The following is a 23,938-nucleotide window of genomic DNA, read 5'->3' on the forward strand; positions in this document are numbered from 1 at the left end:
AGTTCAAATGGAGCAAACTTTGACAGTGAGTGTGACAGTTTTCAGGCAAAAAAGCCATAACAAAACATGCATTTTCGGAATGTATTGTTTTATATTGTTTAATGATAATAGCAAAGTACTCGCATGAAAGCTTGTATATTGTAAAATCATGACGAATGGTTTTACTTACGCTTGCTGTATTTGCATGCAAATTAATCAAGTTTTGTATCCTCTAGATACATTGGATGCTGACAATGTTAATCATTTAGAAAAATTAACATTTTGTGCTCCTAACGAGGTATATAGTTTATTCATAACTGAAAAGACGTTTGCTGATGTTTCTACTGAATTTTAGACCTGGAAGGCTTATTACAAATTGTGTCCCCCATGCAGTTTACAGCTGGATTCTGCATACAAATTCGTTCAGTGTTGTATAGAAAGTGAAGCATTTCGCAGAGAGAACTTGGATGCATTAGCCGAAAAGGAATCCATTGATGACAACTGCAGTTCTTCTCCCACTCACAATGGGGCCTTTACGTGCGACCATTGTGGCCGAACTTTCCGGCAAAAGCGGTACTTGAGCCAACACATTACAAAGTTGCACATCAAGAAGAAACGTGAAGCTGTGAAAAATGAGGAGAATTCCACCCAAGAGTTTATCATCAAGTGTGATGCTAGGTAAAATATAAGGATCTAAGTCAAAAGTATATTTTCAAATTTAAATTCAGCTTTTAATGTTTGATCTTATTGATAGAATGACGAAAGATTGTTACGTTTTGAGAAAGTCTTCGGCAATACTTCCTCCTAATTCCACTATGATTTCTATATTAATAGTCCCCACATTTACTTCTCAGCACCTACTTGCTCAATCTTTTTATACCTGGATTCTTATTAAACAGTTCAACTGAATTTCACCGCTTTTGGGCCGATGGCCCAATTTAGCCAAAAGTCGCGTTAAAGAAAAGAGATAAATCTATTAAGTTGCTTCGTTTAGCTGTGATGTGAAATCAGAAGTTGCCGGTATTGCTGTGAAAAATGAAAGCTGCATGCCTGAGGACCAAAACAAAGAAAATCAAGAAACCCTCCAGGATGAGGCAAATGCACTAGCAAACTCGATAAAATCGCAAATAAAAAAATCGGATCCTAGTGACGAAGAGTGTGATGATGAAGAGAGTGGAAACGACTTTAATCTCATTACCAGCAGCTACAGTGTTAAGTCGGAGGTAATGCTTAACGGGGAACTGTTGTTATTGAGGATTTTCCATTCAGGACTTGCAGGATGAGAATGATTTCGACGAGAAACCTAAACCAGGCGCAGTAAAGAAAAAGTCATTTAAAAGGAAACCACAGAAATGCTGTTTCTGCGATGAAATTTTCAAGAAGCGGCAAGATTGGACGGTGCATTTACGCGCTCAACATGCAACAGAAAAACCATTCTCATGTGATCAATGTGATGCTAGATATATGAATAGGTAAGAAGTAGCAAATATGTAGCGTATAAGTAGAAGCAATTTAGACAGTCAGAAAGCACACAACATGCGGCGTTTTATGCAAAATTTATATTTTTCTAAATATGTTTTCTACAATGCGGACGTGGATTTTGATGACTTTTCCCACCCTATAAATACACATTTCTTGTCTCAAAAGCCAATCATAAATACAGAAAAATGGAAGATAGCCAATAAATTAAAACTAGACACGTTATAAAGGCAGAACACACGCAAATTAATATTATTTTTTGGGACCTAGAGAATCATTAAAGTAACATCTTTAGTTTGATGTACTTGATAAAGCGTTGAAGTGCGCCTATTTTGATATAAAACATCATTTTTCAAACGTTTCTGGTTCTCTCAGGATACACGAAAGTGCGAAAATAGTCGGTGCAGCGAGTAGTCCTTTTTTTTGTCACGGAAGGGTACTTTTATTTAAAAAATCCCTGAAATACCAATATATCACTTTTCAAAAGACGCGCATTTAACTATATTATGTTTAACTTTAGCAAATCATGTTTTTACTGTTTCAGGTATAGTTTACTGATACACTCCCGAAAGCACACAAACGAGAAACCGTTCATTTGCGCCACATGCGGCAAGAGTTTTGTGTCGTCTGCCGATCTCAATCATCACAATAAAATCCACAACAAACACCGTGCATACCCATGCCCGATGTGCGACCGCAGCTTCAAAACGCATAGTAATTTGCGAACGCATCGTTTGCAGATGCATTTGGATCCTGCCGAATGGAAGTTTCTATGCAAGTTTTGCGATAAGAAGTTTCCAATTCGGGGCAACTTGATGAAGCATTTGAAAAGACACGAGGGAATTAAAGAATTCGAATGTCACATTTGCGAAAAGAAGTTTGTTAATAAGGTAATGAATACAGATGTATCCTTTTTTTAGGTCTAAACAGTGATTTTTTATTTGTAGGCTGAACTAATGCTCCATCTGAACACCCACACCAACCAAAGGCTGTTTAAGTGCTCTTATTGTGCAAAAGACTATAAAAACCGAGAGGGACTGCGAAGGCATATGAAAGTAGTGCATGATCAAGGTAATTGGAAGGCGCCCGCTACGGAGAAGAAATATTTGTGTCCCATGTGCCCAAAAATATTCGCCTTTGGCAATAAATTGCAAAGGCACATTTTTACGCACACCGGCGAGAAGCCATTCAAATGCGAATACTGCCCTAAACGATTTATCGATAAGTACGGCAAAAAAATGCATTACAGAAAAGATCATATGGTGGACATTCTCACTTGAAATTGACCCAGCAAGTAGTGGAAGAAACATAATTAAAGCGGACTGACAAAGAGGAATCTTGTTCTTGAACAAGAACTCTTAGAAACTGTTTCAGTTATCCGCGAGTCTAATTAATAAAAAAACATAATTAAGCGAAATGAACTGATATATGAAATATAGGATTTTGTTTAAACTTTCCTTCAAGCGATGTGTTAAATTTAATTATTTATGAATAGTTGATAGATCACGGCGCTCTATCTAAATGTTTGAAGTTTATAGATTATTTTTACACATTTTTTATTTTTTCTAATATACGCAAAATAATGATATCAAGTGTTTTTGTACCTCAAAAAATCAAGTACGCCTGATTCTTGCTGCACGTATAAAGTTATCGAATTGTTTACGAAAACGAACTAATGAATATGAGCAACCGTTCCCTGTTCTTCAATAAACAAGTAATTAATTCAATGAAAAGAAAATACACCTAGCGGAGATTAGTAAACAGCCGGCAAAAAAAGTATTCCCATTATATACAAAAAAATTAATTTATTTCACTAAATAGTAATAAGACACGCCAAAATTTGGGATAACATTGCATGTAAAAGGCTCCCCTTACTTCAAATAAATCTAATCTAGTTGTCTTACTTCCTTTGTTCAACAGCAAGAAAAAATAGCATCAATACACTGAATAAATTACCGACTTTTTAATTAAACCAAAAATTATCAACAAAACACTGAACAGATCCAAACAATATCTGAAAGACAGAACTCGCAAAATTAAGAACATTCCATCGTGGCCCAAGAGTTCGAATTTTCACTGAAACTAGGGACTTGTGCGGAACCACTTTGCTCTTGTGGTTGAGCATCTGCAACGATTGGCTCAGCATTACCTGCCATTGATTCTTGTGCATTTGGCTCTTCCCAATTGATTTTAAATCTTGTAACTCTCGGTTCAGAAGCTAAAATATTTCTGGTAACCTGAAATTAAAATTATTATTAAATTACGTTAAAATTATTCCAATATGACTTAATAACACGCGTTAATAATTCAAATGCTATTACAAAGACTGTGGTGCCCTATTAATCAGTGGAAGTTCAGTTAAAAGGTAGACAAGATTATTAAATTTTTCAAGATGTTGACAAACTTATTTCATAACAAAAAAAAACAGGTATTAGTACTTCGGTCCCATGCGAGAATTATTTTCCAAAGCGGGTGCTATCATAGACGAGCGAAGAACTAGACTTGGTAAAAAGCATACGCAAAAAAAATGTTCTTAAATGTTAATTAGCTTTATCATTACTATTTCTACCATCATTACCATTGCGAATTTTTTATGAAAAATTTAAAAAGTAACATGTTCCTTTTGGAACGTAATACCAAAGTGCAACGTGAAGTTTGTAACCTGTTCCATAAAAATAACCGTTTAGCACACCTCTAATACAGTCCTAGTTAGACAACCTAATTTCACCCTTAATACTATAAATGATCATGACTATCATACCTTGTCAAACTGAGGAGGACTTGGGGGATTCTCTTTCAGTTCTGGATCACTATATTCATTGTTTATGAAGTATCCTACTCGAATAAACTCCTGTGCTCTGTATGAGCAAGTTAAGAGGACAACAGTAACGCCTAAAGCATCGTTTTCTGGTATTCTAGAGACATTTGGAGGATCAGCCTGAAACGTGGTGTTCAAATCAGCCATGAACAATCACGATGAAATCCCATTATATGGGGAAAGCTCCTACCTGAAATACGAACATGTGTTTTCCTTCTGGGATCGGGCCGACATAAACAGAGTCTAGAACTTGATCATATTCTTCTGATTCTGCTGATCCTACATAAATCATCTTCCATTCAAGATCTGCAGCATAAAAAATAATGTTTGCATACCAAAGAAATAGTTAGTCAAGGCGACCCAATAGGGTGGATGCCAGACATATTTGTTTGTTTGGTGGTTCATAAAAATCACCTCTAATAGTAACTTCCATTTGACTTACCTTCTTTCAGTTCTTCTATACACTCAAAAGTGATTTCAAATTGAAAAGGGTTTAGAAATGGGCTGGGATTGTCCATTACCGTAATGTTGCAAAGCTGTACTTTTGCCATTGTTATAACCGAAAACCAGCAGGAAATATAGGTTAAATTTGTAAAGTTGCGTCTAAGAGCGTTTGCTTAACAGTTTGTAAAGGCGATTGTAGTTGGAGGTTTTCAACACGAACATCAGTTCAAACACAGGAAAATTAACTTAAAGAAAATCAGTCTTTTGCTACAACTCTCGACAGCGCTTAGATTTATCGTGCTTAGCGCGGGAAGCATTTCTTATTCCTAAGACACAGTGGCACCAACATAATAAAATGACATTTAGTGATTTTAGTCAGCTGTTGTCCGCTAAATTTCCCCAAATCAAGCCTTAAAAACTATTGCTTTTCTTATATTGTTAAAAACGTACGCCAAAAACATTTTATGGGATGCTTGTTTTCATAAATTGCCATCTTGCGCGATTTTGTCACATACTTGGCTTTTCTATTTAAATTTTTAAACGCGAAATGAGCCTTTCTCACGAGTAAAGCGTGCCAATCGATTAACAAAAATCCCTATGTCAAATTTGACAATAGTAAGAAATTTATTGTACAGATCATAGAGTCATCTGTGTTTACATTTTGCATCCGTGCGTTTATAAACAATTACCAAAACAAATATTTACCATTAAGTGTATTTGATGAACTATGACCGTATTTTTAATAAGCAAATTGAGTATTGTTTGCTAGTCAATGCCGCAAAGGTTATCAATCAAGCCAAAACTCCACCCAGCTGATTGTCAGAGTACCAGATGAACTGAGACAGTGCTAATTTGCGATCCAATTCATAGTAAAAAGCTTTATAACATCGAGAAACTGGTACCGATGTGCGTAGTTAAAGAAATGGCCAACTAGTGTGACGATTTTACGCAATAAATCCAATAAACAGATCATAGAGCTAGCAAAGAGTGGGTAATATTACCTACCCTTTGGTTCTAGTGCGTGGTATTGTTTACATAAGATCAATAGTTACAAAATGTATCAAAGCCCCATTTCTCTGGAAGAAATTTGCCTGAATGTTGCTTGCAGTAACATACTGCTTTTCGTTGAACCAGAAATTCGAACTAAAGATGGATGGAGGACAGACACTGAAGGTAATATGTACAACTTTTCAAACTAGAACTACCTACTAGTGGGTAAAATTTCACAATGATCTATAACAAATTACCCCATTTGTGCTTTTTATTGGGACGTCCGAATGGCAGTTATTGCGGATTTAGGAGGTATTTTGTATGTGTTTTTGTAATAACTATTACATAAACCATTCAAAATGTAATATTTAAACGCAATTATGTATGAGACCTCCAAAATATTAGATATTTTCGACACATTTCCACCAAAGTGGCAAGACATTATCTGGCCTAGAAACAATTTTAGCATTCGATTTGATTTCTATTGATACACGCGCTATTAATTTATATTTTTATATCTTGGACTTGGACAAAGTGTATATCACAAAAACTAAATTAGAAATTTATCTTTTAGGAAGTGACTGTTATGATGAAGAAAAAATTGATAAACGATACCAATTTCGCGATCCGGATATGTTTCTCATCAACAAAGTATCTGAGGAATTGTTGAACAAAATGATGGAGAAAAAAGTTCTGTGTGATGCTACGTTGAATATATTTAATAGTCGCAATACTTGTTTGCGAAAAGTGAGTATTAAAAATTGTAAAGTTAGTAAATGTGGACTGGAAATCCTAAAGCAACACAGAATCACTGAATTGGAAATAGGCAATTTGCTTGATGTCGGTATTGGAGATGTTTTAGGTAAGTGACCAGTTCAATTATTTCCTCTTTACCAGTATAGTTTTTTTTCAGCTTGTTTGAACGACTGGTCTCTACAAAATATCACAACGGCAAACTTTGCCGACTGCCAGTCGCCCACTGGCATTATTCGCATTGATTCCATAACGAACCGATCCGGCCTTTCTAGATTGAGACACTTGAACGTTTCAAATACTGAACTGGACCAAAATACATTTAAAGTATTGTGCAGAGAATGGAAGCTAATTGAGACTTTAAACCTATCAAACACTTTTATTGAGGATCTGTACCCTTTGAGGCGATTAAGACACACACTTACTAGCCTTTGTTTAACGGTAAGAAACAAAATAGTTGGATATTCATATTTGTGTCTGACAAATTCAAAATTAATCTAAGTTTTTTATGGGCTACTTGCTCGTTTTTTAACCCTTTGCTTGAGTAAAAGGTTTTTTTCTCTATACATGTGTAACACTTTGAATACTTCAAGAAAATCGTCGTTTTTTTATTAGGATGTGACCAGAAGCGACCATTTCAGAGCGAACAACCTGGCCGCCCTTTTAGATACACTGACCTCTTTGAGAGTGTTAGATATGAGCTTAGTTAACAAAAAACCTGAAATTGGAATTCACAGGGTCGGCAATTTGATCGTTATGAGGAATTCTGACCCCGAAACTATTTTCGCTTTTTTGAAACGAAGTTATTGCCTACCTAATCTCAAGTGTTTTGACATATCGGGATGGAAGGATTATGTTTCAACTAGTCTCCTTGTGCAATTTGTTAGTTGCCATCAGTTGAATTTTCTAGGTAAAAAATAGATATATGCCATAATTATTCCTACATCAAAACTTCGTTTAGGTTTGGTTCTATGTTCGGCAGCATCTCATCCAGACTTTAGTCCCGAAAATTGTAGAAAATCCTTCGGAAATATGCGCGTCGCAGGATTAGCGAATACCGAGCAAATCGAAGTAACTCTTCATTACTACACGAACAGATCTAACTATGTACAGAAGGCAATGTACTATTTGTTCCAAGATTCCGACTTCTTTTCAATACCTCGACCTGATATTTTCAACCTGATTGTAGACAGAATGGAAGCACACCTCGGAATGTATGGCCATGTGTGAATGGAAGGTAAATTAATAAAAAAATATATAATTTTCTTTAAAGATTTGGTGTTCAAATGGCTGCTACAGCCTGCCTATACAATTTGACTCGCGCCGAATTGTGCAAGCATATACATCCGCACGATCTGAGAAGAATGGTCAAATTAGTTCTACTCGCCATGGAAAAATTCCCCGATGAATTTCAGTTGCAGAAAAACTCGCTCCTAACTCTGTGCAGTGACCGCATTCTACAAGATGTAACATTTGAAAGAGCTCGCTGTGCAAGGTAACGTTTCAACTGACAAAGTTTCAAAGCACGTATACAGGGTGTTTCAAATTAAATTTGGTCTTACGCTAGCTTCTTGCATTTTATTGGTGCTCAGTCGATTAAATTGGCAATTTAGTGGCATTTTTTTGCTGAAAATTGGGAGATTAAAAATGTGTGTTTCTTATGCAGCAGCCTGGAAATTTTCCGAAGGATCGGTTGCCTCGTCAATTGCTTATAAAGAAATATAATTTTGAATACGGACTAAAAATTACAAATATTCCGGCATTTTTTAAAAGTCAGATATTTGCAGCATTGCACCCAACAGTCCGAAACACTCACATCCACTAGTTTAATTTCTTTCTTAGTTGCTCGTTAGATAATCTTAATATCTGGTCTTAATCGCCCAACTTTGTAGTTTTCGCGGTGGTGAAAAGTGCTCCATAAAATTAGCAATATTAGTGGTATTTTATCCTCCTAAATCATGGAATCAGAAAAGTCAATAAGCATGTCACATTTTTTTTCTTAATAGAACACCCTGTATCGTTGCCACAGAATGGTCGTCATTGGCCTATTAAGAAAGAATTAAAAGAGCGGGGAATAGACCACTAGACCGCTAATTTAACCGTTTAAACCACAATAGTGCACATTTCATTTGAAACACTCTGTAGCCAGATAGGTACGAATAGTTTGTTTGTTTCAGATTGGTGTTAGGTACGTTGTGCGGTTTCGAAGATGTTAATATGAATCGAATGGCTGTAGCTATTTGTAGCATATTAGCTTCGAAGGTAACTAACTGAAAATAAATACTGTAGGTACAGGCTCCAACAGAAATGGAAAACAATATTTTTTTACCACTTTGGCAAGACATAATTGTAACTGTAATAAACTTTTTAGCTAACAACTGCTGAAACTTCGGAACTCGGATCCAATCCAATCCACATGCGAAAAATGCTTTCCCTCATAGTTAGACGTGTAGATACTGGGATCTCTGATATGACACTCACATTTACATTAAGTGCACTGTGGAATTTAACGGATGAAAGTATCGGTCCATGCGAAGTCTTTTTGGAACAAGGGGGTCACTTGCTCTATGTGAAAGTGTTACTGTTATTTAAGGGGAATACGCAACTTGAAACGAAAGTCTTAGGTAGATGAATGCCGATTTTTCCTTTGACATGCCCGCCTTTATTATTAAAATGCTCTGAAACTTTCAGGTCTTTTGAATAATATCGCCGAGGTAATTCATTTGCGACACAGGCTTTTATCAAACGATTTTGTGCTGGTTTTGCTCGATGTTTTGCAATCTGAAAGCATTGACGTCAGTTTTTTTGCCGCTGGCATACTGGCACATTTGACTTCCGATGGAGATGAAGCCTGGAAGGTATCTGAGTTTCAGCTGAAGTTTTACATGGAATTTTATGTAATCTTATTCATCTTTATCTTTCAGTCAATACCGTTTTCGCGAACGGACATTTTAAATTTATTGTATCCTGTAGTGCGCAGTTGGCCAATACCAAACAATGAAATGGTCACTTACAGGAGTTTCAAGCCATTTTTTCCCCTCCTGAGTACGGACAAGGATTATCAGGGACAATATTGGGCCGTATGGGCCATTCATCATGTTTGTGTCAAAAATCGTAAGTATATCAAATTTTACTAGTAAAGCGACCACTCGATTCAATTCCTAACTAAACTAAGAATAATAGTACTTGTGCTTTTTTAATTTAATGAAGCAAAAGCTATCAATTTTACCTGTTTTTTCAGGTGATAAATGTGTTTCAAACGATAATTTCAAAAAGGGATAACCGCCATAACGATTTTCTTGTTAAAGCGTCATTGTCTTAGACTTTCAAACGTTTGACAAACGTATAACGTTGCTGGTGGACTCAGCACTTTTTATAATGAAAATTATTTCATTTGCAAGTAGAATTAATCGTGTATGTTACGATTGCACATCAATGTGCAAATTTTATTGACATTCATTTTACCCTAACAAAATAATAAATTAATAATTGATTTAATCTCACTTCCAGCTAATCGTTACTGCCAAATGTTATACAACGAACACGGTCACACGCTCCTGAATGATTTGATTAACTTTGAAAATGTTCGACCACGTATAAGAAGGAAGAGTAACAAGATCCTGGATATACTCCGACATCATGGAATATCAATTTAAGTATAACGAATTAATTTGGAATGTAAATATCAACTAATAGTTATAAACTGGGCAAAATAAGCAATGTAATTACGAGCTCAAGTGTTTTTTGTAGCGAGATATAGCTTAACATATAAATCCTTAAGTGGGATCCCTAGGGACTCGAGAGCGTAAAGAGTTACACTTATTAATAATTTAAAACTTACATATTATAAGTTCTTGATTGGTTTTGATATATCGTTGATCTCATAAAATGTTCTACCTGTTTAATATAAGTGATTATTTTTTATTGGCAAATTTTTGCTTAAAACTAGCTTATTTCTGGAGAAAAAAATTAATAACTACACCTGAGATTTTTGTTTAAAAATGAACGTGCTACTGTATGTAATTGACTAATCAAGAGCAACAGCCACGCCTTTTTTAGTGTAAAATTGTTTTTGGCCAGCAAATGCATATTTTTCGTAAATATAAGAGTACTTATTTATTTTTAAAGCAAAATCTTGCACTCGATTCTTTCATTACAAGTGAAAAATCGCGAAATACTTTATGTACTGGTTAAAATTGTGCATTGTTATAAGGAATTCGTCTGATTGGATTTCAAAAAACTGAAATAGATCACCAATAGTTCGGTTTTCTAATTGAAGAACGTGAAATAATGACTTATAGTTTGTAAATGTGATAAAATTTGAATGTGTTTCTCGCTTGTATGGCTAGAAAATATTTTAATTATTACTGAACTGATCAAATAAACAAACAGTTTCCGTTGTACATGTGTTTTTTTTTGTGTAGTTAGTTATACTTATGATGATTTAACAACGTACATGCAGGTACTCCTTAGTTGTTCCTCTATTCCTTAACCATTGAAGTTACACACACACACACAAGGTCGGGCGAGGTGTGAAACTTATTCCGAAGAAAGCTGTGATGCTGTGAAACAGAGGGGAAGTGCAACAAAGCCACAGAATAAGAATGTTCACGAAATCGACCCATTCTCTTAATAGAAAGCGAACAGGTAAAAAGGATACTTGTTTGGGCTAGTTTTCACATTAAACAGCTAACTGATAAATCCCTATCCCTCAAAGAGATAGACCCTACAGGGAGAGAAAAGAAGCAGGTTTAGGTTCGAGATGGCCGTTCTTAGAAAATTAAATAATTTAAAAGTCTGCTTCAAGGCTAAAATAACGAAAAGCATATATTTTCCTTAAAATGTGGATGTTATTTAAACAATTATTTCGTGTGCTTTTACCTTACAGAGTGAGAAAAAGGTAGCATTTTCAAGTCAAGAGATTGTAGTTCTTATAAGACTTAGTAAGTTAAGTGTTCTTAAGGGCTAAAATAACGAAAAGCGCCTTTATACGACATTATGTGGATCCGTTATCTAAAAAAGTGTTTCATTCATTTTCATTCAATGTAGCATTTTCAAGTTAAGATACGGTCGTTCTTATAAAACTTAGTGAGTTAAGTGTTCTTAACGGCTAAAATAACGAAAATCACACATCAAAATGAAATATGTTCATGTTGCCTGTTTCCATTCTTTACAAACAATAAAATAATTTGATTTTTAATGGATACAAATGTGAGAAGAGCGATAAGAGTCAATTGATAAACGTCTGCTCTTTAGCCAGATGTAAGAATAGTGTTTATAAATGATTATTTAAAGTAAACACTTACCAACACTAGGGTGTAGGCTGTAGAAATAATTTAAAAAAGAAATTTCAAACTGTCCGCAAAATCGATCAGTGAAGCCAATGAAAAAGGTCAAAAATAACCATGCAATCAGCTGATTAGGGTTCGTCCACGGCAGATTGTTATATGGTTGGATTTCGACGAGTTTTTGACTAAAATCGAACCGAAATTTTCAGCAAACTAATATTTCATAATTACGAAAGCAACACACATGAAGTTCAAGTCTAATTTGGGCAGTTAGGTGGAAACAAGGCGAATTAAAAAACGCCATCCGGTCCAAGACACAGAGCATGGCCGACGGTTATAGGGATTTTTCTCGCCGTGTGGTTTGTGATGGACGGCGACGCGCCGGCGCAGAGCCGAAACCGAATCGTATTCGACGATCCCCACTCAGTCTTTTCGGATGAACCATGTTCCTCGTTTCACAGTGCCGACGAGAAAACTGGACAAAACGCAATGTCCGTTCGCCATTATTGTCGAGAGGACCTACGAAAAGTACTCTCGAAGTATATTCGGTTTTATCGCTACAAACCGACTTTAAATGCAGAATAACGTAACAGAATTAACGCAGAGACTACTGAGAGCACTGGATAGTAATTATAATGTAAGGAAACCATATTTTCCGAGATATATAGACTTATGTGAATTCCAACGGAGGCTTTGAAACCAGGTGGACTGTGCTGTGCTCTTACCCTATGAGTGTGTAAATAAAGTTCCTTATCTGCATCGTGATTATACATTTGTTTATTCTTCAACGATTTACACTCCCGATTTGTTCATGTTTCTTAAATTTCTACGATTTTGCCCATAATTTCGCAACGTCAGGCGACTCGTTTTTACATAAGAAGACATAGCAATGCCTGCAAATCTACCACGTATTTAGTGGGTCCCCGTGCTAGAAAACCATTTAAAACTGTTTCATTTGCCATTATTTCCCCATTAACATCCAACAAGTGTATTATAAGTTTTCGTGTGTCGTCTAAGGACTTGGTAAAATGTCACTCGAGTAAGGGCGCAGTGTGGTTCACTTACAGGGTGTTTTGATGATTCACCTACACATGTTGGCTAATTTTAACTTCATTTTTAGGTCATCAATCTACCCGAAGTTGTTAACATTATTACGCTATTGGAAAAAGTGGCTATCACCAAAGAATTGCTTGGGGTAAGTTTGTTCTTTGACTTACTAATATTTTTCCAATTGCTGACCTTTCTGCTGTTTATTAATAGCCCACTACTTTGAACTGTTGGTGTTTTTATTGTATTCGGACTCTTGCAAAGTTTGGCATACATTTCAACACGTCTGGCTATTGAGAGCAGAAAAATCAGCAATCAGAATCATTTCCTTCAGTTTCTAATTGGGTCATTTGAGTTTCATGTAAACAAGCACCCTCTTTTTAATAATAAATAGGACTCCTTTAGTGTGTCAAGGCTTCTTAAGTCACTACCCGACTTACCTAATATAAATAGGTGGCTTCATATTTATCTCTATTGAGGAGCCCCACATATAAGCACCTCTAACCTCTAGACACATTGGGGGGTTTTAACGATAATTTGTTTAGTTGGATGGAATGGATGCTCCATTCAATCACCCTCTCTTTGCTTATTCATATACAAACTTGTATAAAAAGTTGTAAATATTCATCAATGTCAATTTCCTCTGTTCAATTATATCCCCACTTTATTATCAAACATGACTAAGTTAGGACTAGTGTAGAAATAGAGTCGTATACATGTAGATCGATAAACGGACCAGAAAAGTATTTTTCTTTTCTGGAACTAAACCAAAGGAGACCCACCTTGTAAAAGGTGCTTCTCACGTTGTTCTTGCCGTGCGGCTGTAGAACTTTGGGCGATCAACCCCAAGTAATTCAACACTCGAATCCGGCTACTTTATGTGTATATTTGTGGTAATCCAACAGGATCTTTCCCATGTCGTTTTCAAATCACTGCAGAATCTTCTCCAGGCCTCTGATCGATACTATTTAGTTTCCTTCCAAAGTATCCGAGGTTCTAAGTACTAAGAAACATTTAAAAAACCACAAATTATTAAGCTGCATTACCTGATTTTTCTTGGAAATTGTTGGTTTATAAAGGTTGAAGTGAAAAAATGGAACACGAAGACTACCATACAATATCATCCATGTAGTTGCAAACCTGCTTAAAGACATATTCAAATGTCTAATTTTAACAGTTTATAATAATCAAACAAATTTATTTATTTAAAATATATGTATTGCTATTATTAAACTTATGCTCCCTTATAAAAGGACTTTCTCTAGAAAAACTCCGCATGTGTTGAAAATTTTACTAACATTATATGTTACATTAATTTAAAATTTAACACATTACCAAGATACCACGCAGGTTCTAGGGTTTCTTAATTTTTTGATCAAAATCCTATGTTTCCGTGACAAAACCTCTGATTTAGAACCAACTTAGTTGTAAAAAATTCAAGTTATGGCTGGGCAATTGTTTAATTTTGAATACTTCTCTTGACTGAGAAAAATTGCATTTAGATAACATATACGTAGACAAAACACAAGAAAACTGAGATCAGATCAATTGGGCTACGCTATAGTACTAGCAACTACGCTATAGTATTGATATCTTAAAAAAATATAAAAAAACATGATTACGATTATGGTGTTTACTTGATTTAAACATGATGGTTGTTTCAAATGATCCAATTTTTACAGCATCTTAAAGATTTCAGAGTAAGATCAACAACCAATAAAAAATTATTCGCTCAGGTAACATGTCATTGTAACCTAAACCTTTTTACTTAGAAATTTATTACCTTTCCTACCATGTGTGAGGTTCTTTTCTGGTTTACCACTTAAGTTCATAAATTCCTGGTCATTTTCTATTATCTGCTATTTCCAAATAACCTTGTTATTGGAATTTCGTTTCTTTAAGTAACGTTATATATTTTCGTGATTGAGAAACATCTAACCAGAAAATCTGAGCTTTGGTAGAACCATATTAACGATTTTCCTACGATTTGGATTTATTCCAAATTGGAATTATCCTTTTTTTTAAACTGATCCCGAATACCTAAAATTTTCTTTTAATTTTCTAATTTTTACGGCGAGTTTTAATACTTAATTCTTTAGTGTGTGACTATTTCCAAAAATTAGAATGGCAAACTAACAAAATTAGCAACAAACCTCAGTGTATAACACTGTGTAAATTCTGCAAAGAAAGGATTTATGGCCGAAAATATATAAACGCAATCGTTTTTGGTTAACATTGGGACAATATTTATCTAAAAAGCATTTAGAATTCGTTCTTATATATACAGGGTGTTCCATAGATATCCCAACACATTTTGAGAGGTTCTAGAGATCATGAGAACAAATATGTTTGCTTTATATGTCCGAATACGAAACGTTTTGGAGGTATAGGGGTGTAGGAAATCGTGCAGAAAGCTTTTACAAATAGGCCTGATGTGTAAAGCGAAAATCTTTTGCTTTAACATACAACTATTTATTGTCGCTTCATTGATTCGCTCATCGTTTTTGTGCATTGTATTTGCAACAAGATATTTCTCCTTACGAATGAGTGTCTTGTAATCCTGGATGAATCGTAACTGATCCAAAGTATTCAACTTTTACTACCAAAGTCTTGCATACTCTAACCAGATGTGCGTGGACCGTTAGGCACTTTTGTTTGTTTTTGGGGTTTTCTGTTTGAGATGATGTTGAACATGACACAGTTGAACAAGAAATCGCCATGTTTCTAGAGTGTTTTTTATTGTTTCAGTCCACCCGATTAGGGAAGTATGTGAATGAGGTCAGACGCAAGACGTCAAACGAGGAATTACGTAGACGTGCCAAAGAATTAGTAAAAAAATGGCGCATTATGTTGATTCCCGAAGCCAATGGGCAAATCAAGACCGCTACGCAACCGGGACCGATAAGAGCCACCCCAAACAAGGGGAGCCCCCCCCTACAATGCCCCAGCGCTGATTCAAAAGTTAATTCATTCCCCCCAAGACAGGTAACATTTGCCAACGATGCTCGTTATACAATGCGCTCATAACATAATTCGTTAAAAGGCAAATTCACCGGTCCCTGTTATGCAAGCTCGAATGGTAAGTCCAGGAGTGCAAAGGCTGGCCGGATCAGGTGCTCAACCGAACCGACTGGTCAGTCCTCAAATGCAGCAAAGATTTGCAAGTCCTCCTGCAAGAACCGTGAGTCCGGGATCGCAAGCACACAAACTTGTAAATCCTGGACGTATGCTTAGTCCCGGATCGCAAGCACATAAACTTGTTAATCCTACTGGACGCATGCTTAGTCCGGCTCTTCAAGCTCAGCAGTCGGTAACTCCCCATAAGATGGTAAGTCCTGGAGACCAACGAGTAAGTCCTAAACTGGCAGCGCAGGCTGCTCAAAGGCAAAAATTGGAGACTGCCAGTCCTCCGCTGACTGCAGCTCAAAGTATTGACACCAGCTTGAAGAACAAGAAACGGCAAGCTAGTGATGTTTTCGATAATGCAAACGCTAAAAGGTATGCATTATTTTTTAGTTGTTTTTAAATGAGAAATGAAATTTAATTGATTTTAGATCGAGATTAAATGGAACTGTGGCCGATCTCGAGATTTCAGATAGCTCAAGCTCTAGTTTCAAAGATGTGATATCGAAGTCAATGGCCAAACCGGAATTGAAACGAGATGCTATTAGTCTAAACTCGGATTCGAATTCCAGCTTTGCAGAACGAACGGGTGAGCCCCATATTGATCAGCAAATGCCAAAGAAACGGGGACGCAAAAAAGGTCAGTAAACACACTTGAGCGCAATTAGTTGAACATTTTCAATAATCCAACACTTGCTATTTTACAGGCTCAAAAAATCACAAGAATTTACTTGACGAAGCGGAGACATCATTCACCAATAAACTTGCCGTGTCTGCTTCCCGAGGAGTATCCAAAGTAAAAACTACTCAGGAGATTTTGGCTGGCATCCAGAATAAAAATACAGCCACGCTGAGTTTGTCTTCGGTTCTGAAACCATCTAAGGAAGATTTAGAAGAGAAAGCGGCGAAACTAACCGAAAGGGTGTCCATTATTGATCGGAAACTGAACGCCAATGCTCATAGGAATAGGAATTCTCATAAAAGTAAACAGGTCATTTTATCAAACAATAGTTCTTACCTGATTAGAATTGTTTGTAGGTAAATTGACCTTAAGTGCCAGCAAACCCAATGAGCGCGTGATCGAGAGCGGATCTGTGATTAATGATAAAAGCCTGCTGAATGCATTTGAGCAGGAGGATGACGAAGATGACGTCGTCGTTGTGGATGATGCTGAATCTGTTGGTAGTCGCACTGAAGAGAGCCAAGAGACTGATGTTGCTGGACCATCGCAGAAACAAGAATTTGTCGGGGCTAGGTAAGAATATTTAATTCAGAAAATCAGCATTAACCAAAACCCGCTCTAGAGGCATTACAGAATTGCACCAAAATCAGTTAGTTTAAAGTATTTTTCTTGTTCCAGATCGTTTAGCATAGAAGAAGCTCTCGCTCAGCTTCCTCCTATACATATGTCTGTACTAGACGAACCAGACCCTACCCCACCTTGCATTTGTCGCCTGAAAGAAAACAAACCTAAAGATTTCTCTATCTGTGATGATGAAGAGATCGAGCAGTTGCCTCCCTTTGAAATGATCGAAGATCCGGCGTGTCCAGCTAAACGGTTCTTGGCAACCAAATACAACGTTGACGACATCTCAGAAAAGAAAATTGAAAGGTGAAAATTGAAAAAAATTAACTTATTTTAATTCACATTTCAATGAAAATTCCATGGCGCTGTTTATAACTCTTTTCTGTTTCGTTGCAGGTTGCATAAAGCCTTTCTGCCCAACGTGAATGGCAATTGGAGCTTGGGAACTCCACGTCCTGAGCCTGCGAAAGTTAACGATTTGTATGTGAACATAGTGCCTAATATATATGAGCGTTTAGATAAAGACGTCAGACCGTTAGATTCCTTCAAGAAATACAGCGTTTCGGAAGGTAATTTTTTTATATTTAGTTCTTTACTGTTTGAAAATTGATGGTAAAAGTAAGAACAAGAATCAGCATTTTTCAACCACTCTCTGACTTTTGAAACATTGAACATTTGAACAGGTCAAATTATCTATCGAAAAACACTGAAATAAAACTACAAACATTCTTTGATTCTGTATAACGTTCTATTTAAAATGCGTTTCTTTTATGGAAATTTTATTCCAACTAAAGTATAAATGAAGCACAACTCTTAGCAGTAATAAATCATTAATATTTTTATCGATTAATTTTATTGGTCGTGTTTTTACTGATTCGTATACTGATTCTTACTAAGTACTTTTGCTGAAAGGTTTTAAATAAGTTTCCAATTGATACATCGAAATCGTTTGTTTCAGATGGCGGCACTAGTAACATTAGTAATAGTGTCATTAGAACTGAATCAGAAAACGCATCAGATTTCAATGGGAGCGGTGCCAATGCAAGTGATAGTGTGATAAAATTGGAACCACAGAACCCATACCAAAACGCAGACAATAGTGAGAAAAGTGATATTCGGACAGAAGAACAACAAGTGTTCAGGGAATGGTATGAATGCATAGATAGGCCTAGTTATAATAATGAACCGCTGAGGATTCTGCCATATTGCATCCTAGATTAGGGCGCTTCATATTGTAATTTCAGTGGTGTTGAGATAGTTTGGGGTCTGGCATTGGAGATCGGACTTCGCTTTTTGAATCGCCACTCTGTCGAATGACTTCAATCGTACTTTTTGAACATTTCATTAGTGCGTCCGTTTATTTGTCGTTTTTAAATCAAATTTATAGGATGTTCTACACTGTTTTATAATAAAATTCAAGTGTTTGCATTAAGACACTTAACTAATTTTCTCAACATGTACTCAGGATTAAAGTACAAATTAGGAAAATAGGCTGATCATCTCAGAACTTGCCCTCTATGAAATGTCAAGGGTTCGTTTCCCTACAATATACATATTTTGAATTAGCAGTTGAAAATGAAATCAGGGAATTGGGAAATGTAGTGATTACTAAAATATAAGAGACCACTATTGATTTTTTCTTCATTGCCAATTCTTAATTAGATTGGGGAAGAGTTCTGAAATACACAGTATATTCACCATAGAAGACTATAAAAATTTTAATGAAATTCCTTAAGAGCACATAAGAGAGTCAACAAAAGTACTTATTTTCTATGTATTCTTGCAGTTCAATCTCGAAGTAATTTTTTCTCATGTTCCCGCTATCAGCTGGGCGCAGAGCAGCAAAATCACGACCGAATGTTCTTACTGCATTGTTTATAAATATAGTTCTAATGGTAAAGGGTAAAATTTATGTTTTTGAGTATTTCAAATTCTTCGTGGTAAGACCCTAAACTGGCCTCGACTAATCAGTGTCTTACATATGCATTAAAAACTAGAACAATTAAAGTCAAATAACTAATCGATAAGAATGAAGCAAGTGCCCCGCCTGAGATACCATAATATAACAGTTTCGCCCTGAACTGTGTTTCTAGTCCAAACGTTTTACGAATGTTACATGCGGATAATTGTTCATTTAGTTACGCATTTTGTTTATTTCGTTGGTTATTGCTGTGAAGTTGCCAGAATTATTTAAGGTAGACCATATCAATTCAAGTCATCTTGGGGGCCAATTTGTCCCCATTTAACAGCGAAATTATCTAACAGTCCTGCATTAAAATGTAAAGCTGCCCGCAAAGCCCTCTAAATAAATTTTCCTCTACAAATATGTGCAAAAATGACAATAAAGACATAATCCCTGACCACATTTAAAATATTGATGTATTGATTACCAAAATAATTTTTGGCAGCTGATGTCCGAATATATTGTTTAGACATCATGTTTACTTGTGCAAAAAATCGAATCATGTTAAGCGTTGAGAAATTTTGGGATAATTTTGAAAGTCTTTGTTATACTATCAATGCTTTATGTATTTGAATACAGTTATTGCTCATCATCTGTCAGTTAGTAAATAAAGTACTATTTAATTCTTTATTTGTTTTATGCTGTTTATTACTTTTTGCAAGTGTGTACGCAAATACTTGTTCATTCAGATGTCTTCTTTATTTTCTCATGCTTCACATTTATTTAGTTGTATTCTCTTATTATTGTTATTCATTTGTTATGTTGAACGTAGTCGTTCTGCTTTGCGAAGTGTTGTAGTTAGGAAATTATGAAATACGTTATTTTTCAACAACAATATCCAAAACATGTAATTGAAAACATTGATGCCAAGCCTTGTAACGCAATTAAAAAAAGCGAAACTATTTTTTTAATATCGAATTTTAATGTGTAGAATGTTTTAACGGTGGTTTGCAATTGGAGATCTTTAGAAATGTTATTTATGTTTTAATATGTTAAAGCCAAAAATTAACTAGTATAATTTTTTAAACTCTGGTTAACTGGATCTTGATTGGTTAGAGATCGATCCGTTTTATTGTTATATAGATAATTTGCCTGCACCGCTGTGGCTCGAAGGGGCTTGTCCGACTCATTTTTTTTGTCATAATAAGAAAGTTTAGGAAAGTGCCTAAACAAACTTTATTTTCATAAGCAATTAATTAATTGATTATGTGTTATCCTAATTAATAACTAATCACTACGAGTGAAAAAAACCGATAAAAAAAATCAAAAATTAAATTAGCGCCTAGGTAGAAACGTAATAATCAATTGATTATGCCATGTTTAATTAATTTTGGAATAATGAAGTGAAAGTTGTTTAATATTTGCCACCTATTAGGGAACAATTTGCAAAGAAAAACGTTGTTTCTCGTCCCCGTGGGACCAAATTAAAAGCTGCAAATAGATTTTAATATTTTAAAATGAAATTTTTCATTAGCACACCTGTTGATTTTAACTCAATAATAAAAATTATCAGTTTTTATAAGATATAATCAAAATCGGCAAATTTTAAATAAATTTCGTTTAATTCACACATTACACTACAAGTTCTTAAGCTATCGAATTGATATAAAATACTTAGTCTGATTATAGCTCGCAAATACTTACAAAACCATTTCTATGTTTATCCTCTTGTATTATAGTATGTCTTAAATTACACAATAACAGATACAAGCAATATATAGAGATACTTGTATCTCTTATTGCCCGTTACACGTAACCATTTACTTGTATCTCTTATTGTTTATTTTCAATCAATTTATTACTGAAAAAATACTGTTTTTGTACTGATGTTTCTTAAGTTGTATTGTAAATTTTAAACTCTTATCTATAAATGGCAAGAGAATTCGCGCCTGTTAGCTTAGCAGTATAATAACAAATTGGTTTATATCATTTACTTTTTCAGTTCGGAGTCTTCCCGGTATTAATGTTTGCAGATAAATATTTATAAAAACCAAATATAGAAAATGTAATTAAGTTGGGGAAGACTGCGCGTACTTTTTAGTTAATCGTATTGTTTAGTTTGTAAGTTTTTAGGGGCCCATATGACCATTGCACAATACGCAGTTCCTCAGCGGTCTCCGAATTGTATCCTTCCTTTAAACAACTCTGTATTCTAGAAGTTGTTATAATATTTCCCAAAGTGACCTTTTTCTTTCAGTTTTCTTTTGTACATATACCTATATAGTTAAATTATTGTACAAAGAAAATAATGGTTTATTGAATCTATGAATCGATGTCAGAGCATTGCTTTTGTTAGTGATGTGTTTGATATTTATTGCCTTCAATATAAAGATATTTTCTATAACTCTAAAATCGTTGTTTTATTATTTATTGCTGTAGGTTTGTTTGAAAAATGTTTTACGGTGTAGCAGTTTGAGCAAGCTAAAAAACTTAAAAACGACATCCACATAATATGAATGATGTGTACCTGATTAACACAATGTATATTTTTTAGGATTTGGGGAATTTAGTAATCTCCTTCCTGTTCTAAAGAATTAGGGTGCTGGGCTAATTTGAGAGCTTCCCTTTCGGCCGCTATTCTTGCATGCTCTTCGGCAATTTTTTGAAACAGATACAGGTGCTTGTTTTTGGCATATTCGACTGCGTTGGAATCTTGCGGCACTACCACTCCCTAAAAAAAATGTTTGAAAATAATATAAAATCGATCAAAAAATCAAGTTTTACTTGAGCCACATGTTGATGTTGATCAGCAATTCTGGCATATTGAACTAAATGCATTTCTTTAGCAGCAGCCACTACGGGCGTGTCGTTTGGAAGAGCAGGGGCGTTCTTATTCAAAACAGGGTGAAATCCGTTGTGATCCGCAATATAATCTACTTTGCGGATTTGGAAACTGGGATCTACATAGGCGTAGGAACCTGCGAAGGATAGGAATCTAAATATAATGAGATCTATTCGGAGTAAGATTTGCGTCTTACGATGCTCAGGCACTAAGAAAGCACTGAATTCGGAGACTCACCATGGACTACCCCTGATCCATCAGATACTTCTGAATGAGTCCTATCTATGTGCCCAGGAAATCTTCCGGCAGCATAACCAAACGCGTATGGTTTAGGTGCAGGTGGAAGAGTAACGACGCTTTCGCTTCCTATATCAGCTACAGTAGCTGATAAGCAACAGCACAGCACAATTACCTACAGTATTTCCGCTAGATTAACTCCCTATTTTTTACAAAACTACACAGGCAACAGCTAACAATAACGTACCTTATTTAGCATAGCGAAATTTCTAAAATGCACTAATCTTCACTGAATAACTGCACTCTTCAACGTCCTCTGATGTAACAGTGTATTCGGCCTGTACGTGTGCAGATTGGAAATTTAAAAAATTCACTAAATCCGTCTGCTCGGCCAACGAGTGAAAGTATCAATTTAATGCTATACGCGCTCGGGTATAGCAAAGTGTGTAGTTGGCCGAAAAAGAGGATGATCTTGAACTATTTAATAATACCCATATTTTGCAAATCAATACAGCATTTACCAGCAGTCAGAAATCGCATTCCTCACCAGCCAAGATTGTGATTGTTTGGATGTATTTTTCAACTTTGGGATAAATATCATTTAATTCATTAGCAATTCAGGAAAATTCAAGGTTTCACATCTTGAATTTCACACCTCACCAAGTAAAATCATTATATAAGATAATGAAATACAATAGTCTTCATTCAGATTTACTTAACGCGGGTGACCTTTGAATTTTGTTAGTTTACATCCGCAAACTTTACTATGCAGTAGAAATTCTTTAGGATAGCTCGAATTTAACTTGCGATACGAGCAGGATTCCAGAAGAAGGCGCTCTTTTCTACCTAAAAGCTATGTAATCTCTGAGTGAGTCAAGAACATTTTCCACCGCTTTGTGTTCGAGAGACGGTGTTGAAATTGGAAATTCTCGATTTTTCGTTCTAAATCCTGCAGTTTTTGAAATATTTGCCTCAAATTGGTGCCTCTCTTATCTTATTCACAGTAAGCGACAACTTTCTGGCATCGTTCTAGTACGGTCGAAAATACAGGAAATGCATTAATTCTTTTGCAAATAAATCAAAGACGGTAGCAAACACGAAAAAATCGTCTAAACCGAACATTGGAATTTAAAAAAAAAATTAATTTCAGTGATGCACCACAAAAAAATCAGGGTGGTAATTTCAATGAGTCACGGCCCCAAAGAAAAATATCACCTTGTACAGGGTTATTGATTGGGCAAGATATTTACCCCCGAATTTACAGTACTTATTTCTGAGACACCCTGTATAGTATTTTCTCCCTAAATTATGAATTAAACCCGGGTGACCAAAGTTCAATCAATAACCCTGTGTTATAAAAATATTATTTCAAAAAAAATTGAAACATTGAACTTTGTACACCCCGTAGCCCAGTCCACATTCCAAATTAGAGACAAATACCGTTAAAAAAAACTGCCAGAGTTGCATAGGAGAGACTGAAAAATCCCAATAAAATTTCTGGTTTATTTGGTTTCGTATGTATCTCAGAAACGAAATACTTGCGGACATTCATTTACATGAACTTTACTGCTTATTTATGTAAGTTGTTTCTTCATTCCATTTTTTTTCGTTTTACGCTTACGTTACGGTAATTTCCATTTATATTATTTATGCATGATATATTCACATACTAGGCTCGAATTGAAATAAATCACTTTTGAAAAATTCGGTATTAAAATTTTAGCTTTCA

At 35.4% G+C, this 23,938-nt stretch overlaps 5 protein-coding genes and 1 long non-coding RNA gene across 7 annotated transcripts; 3 read left to right on the forward strand and 3 right to left on the reverse strand.

Annotated features, from left to right (window-relative positions):
• Position 1: 1 nt before the first annotated feature.
• On the forward strand, positions 2–3,046 carry LOC109546803 (zinc finger protein 888). 2 transcript variants are annotated; one of them, XM_048665498.1, is made up of 6 exons: positions 2–277; positions 335–657; positions 974–1,202; positions 1,249–1,451; positions 2,003–2,348; positions 2,406–3,046. In XM_048665498.1, exons 1-6 carry the CDS (start codon positions 149–151, stop codon positions 2,736–2,738), a joined length of 1,563 nt encoding a protein of 520 aa, XP_048521455.1. In that variant the 5' UTR covers positions 2–148; the 3' UTR covers positions 2,739–3,046. The 2 variants fall into 2 exon arrangements, with proteins under 2 accessions (XP_048521455.1, XP_019773479.2); XM_019917920.2 differs by having other exon boundaries at positions 3–277; positions 1,258–1,451.
• Positions 3,047–3,243: 197 nt separating this feature from the next.
• Positions 3,244–5,083, reverse strand: LOC109546804 (histone chaperone asf1). Its single transcript, XM_019917921.2, has 4 exons — positions 4,719–5,083; positions 4,467–4,582; positions 4,220–4,396; positions 3,244–3,695 (listed from the first exon to the last, which is right to left on the reverse strand). Exons 1-4 carry the CDS (start codon positions 4,825–4,827, stop codon positions 3,495–3,497), a joined length of 603 nt encoding a protein of 200 aa, XP_019773480.1. The 5' UTR covers positions 4,828–5,083; the 3' UTR covers positions 3,244–3,494.
• A 263-nt stretch (positions 5,084–5,346) lies between these two features.
• LOC109546801 (protein zyg-11 homolog) lies at positions 5,347–10,866 on the forward strand. The gene is made up of 11 exons (XM_019917917.2): positions 5,347–5,893; positions 6,285–6,572; positions 6,624–6,904; positions 7,079–7,373; positions 7,425–7,677; positions 7,737–7,958; positions 8,641–8,725; positions 8,835–9,087; positions 9,155–9,321; positions 9,388–9,577; positions 9,974–10,866. Exons 1-11 carry the CDS (start codon positions 5,776–5,778, stop codon positions 10,117–10,119), a joined length of 2,298 nt encoding a protein of 765 aa, XP_019773476.2. The 5' UTR covers positions 5,347–5,775; the 3' UTR covers positions 10,120–10,866.
• A 5-nt stretch (positions 10,867–10,871) lies between these two features.
• Positions 10,872–12,103, reverse strand: LOC125504115. Its single transcript, XR_007281281.1, has 3 exons — positions 11,996–12,103; positions 11,770–11,936; positions 10,872–11,189 (listed from the first exon to the last, which is right to left on the reverse strand). It is a non-coding gene; the product is annotated as an uncharacterized LOC125504115 (long non-coding RNA).
• An 87-nt stretch (positions 12,104–12,190) lies between these two features.
• LOC109546802 (mediator of RNA polymerase II transcription subunit 26) lies at positions 12,191–21,542 on the forward strand. The gene is made up of 10 exons (XM_019917918.2): positions 12,191–12,388; positions 12,872–12,946; positions 15,547–15,783; positions 15,842–16,296; positions 16,353–16,561; positions 16,629–16,904; positions 16,960–17,176; positions 17,282–17,533; positions 17,624–17,796; positions 18,186–21,542. Exons 1-10 carry the CDS (start codon positions 12,326–12,328, stop codon positions 18,446–18,448), a joined length of 2,220 nt encoding a protein of 739 aa, XP_019773477.1. The 5' UTR covers positions 12,191–12,325; the 3' UTR covers positions 18,449–21,542.
• LOC109546805 (cuticle protein 18.6) lies at positions 20,734–22,904 on the reverse strand. Its single transcript, XM_019917922.2, has 4 exons — positions 22,457–22,904; positions 22,210–22,384; positions 21,915–22,108; positions 20,734–21,861 (listed from the first exon to the last, which is right to left on the reverse strand). The coding sequence occupies exons 1-4, from the start codon at positions 22,466–22,468 to the stop codon at positions 21,697–21,699; spliced, it is 546 nt and encodes a 181-aa protein (XP_019773481.2). The 5' UTR covers positions 22,469–22,904; the 3' UTR covers positions 20,734–21,696.
• Positions 22,905–23,938: the final 1,034 nt, after the last annotated feature.

The sequence above is a fragment of the Dendroctonus ponderosae genome, unplaced genomic scaffold (assembly GCF_020466585.1).
Source record: "Dendroctonus ponderosae isolate FM_Combo_2020 unplaced genomic scaffold, Dpon_F_20191213v2 Dpon_F_20191213_4, whole genome shotgun sequence".
Lineage (NCBI taxonomy): Eukaryota > Metazoa > Arthropoda > Insecta > Coleoptera > Curculionidae > Dendroctonus > Dendroctonus ponderosae.

Excerpts from the sequence above, each read along its gene's own strand:
- LOC109546803 (XM_048665498.1), top strand. The coding sequence starts at position 149 with ATGACGAATGGTTTTACTTACGCTTGCTGTATTTGCATGCAAATTAAT. Across the intron at positions 278-334 it reads CATTTTGTGCTCCTAACGAG|ACCTGGAAGGCTTATTACAA; the intron begins GTATATAGTTTA and ends ACTGAATTTTAG. Across the intron at positions 658-973 it reads ATCATCAAGTGTGATGCTAG|CTGTGATGTGAAATCAGAAG; the intron begins GTAAAATATAAG and ends TGCTTCGTTTAG.
- LOC109546804 (XM_019917921.2), bottom strand. The coding sequence starts at position 4,827 with ATGGCAAAAGTACAGCTTTGCAACATTACGGTAATGGACAATCCCAGC. Across the intron at positions 4,583-4,718 it reads TATAGAAGAACTGAAAGAAG|ATCTTGAATGGAAGATGATT; the intron begins GTAAGTCAAATG and ends TTTATGCTGCAG. Across the intron at positions 4,397-4,466 it reads AACACATGTTCGTATTTCAG|GCTGATCCTCCAAATGTCTC; the intron begins GTAGGAGCTTTC and ends ACCACGTTTCAG.
- LOC109546801 (XM_019917917.2), top strand. The coding sequence starts at position 5,776 with ATGTATCAAAGCCCCATTTCTCTGGAAGAAATTTGCCTGAATGTTGCT. Across the intron at positions 5,894-6,284 it reads ATGGAGGACAGACACTGAAG|GAAGTGACTGTTATGATGAA; the intron begins GTAATATGTACA and ends TTTATCTTTTAG. Across the intron at positions 6,573-6,623 it reads CGGTATTGGAGATGTTTTAG|CTTGTTTGAACGACTGGTCT; the intron begins GTAAGTGACCAG and ends GTTTTTTTTCAG.
- LOC109546802 (XM_019917918.2), top strand. The coding sequence starts at position 12,326 with ATGCAGAATAACGTAACAGAATTAACGCAGAGACTACTGAGAGCACTG. Across the intron at positions 12,947-15,546 it reads TCACCAAAGAATTGCTTGGG|TCCACCCGATTAGGGAAGTA; the intron begins GTAAGTTTGTTC and ends TTATTGTTTCAG. Across the intron at positions 15,784-15,841 it reads ATTCATTCCCCCCAAGACAG|GCAAATTCACCGGTCCCTGT; the intron begins GTAACATTTGCC and ends ATTCGTTAAAAG.
- LOC109546805 (XM_019917922.2), bottom strand. Across the intron at positions 22,109-22,209 it reads TGGATCAGGGGTAGTCCATG|GTTCCTACGCCTATGTAGAT; the intron begins GTGAGTCTCCGA and ends TATCCTTCGCAG. Across the intron at positions 21,862-21,914 it reads AACATCAACATGTGGCTCAA|GGAGTGGTAGTGCCGCAAGA; the intron begins GTAAAACTTGAT and ends CATTTTTTTTAG.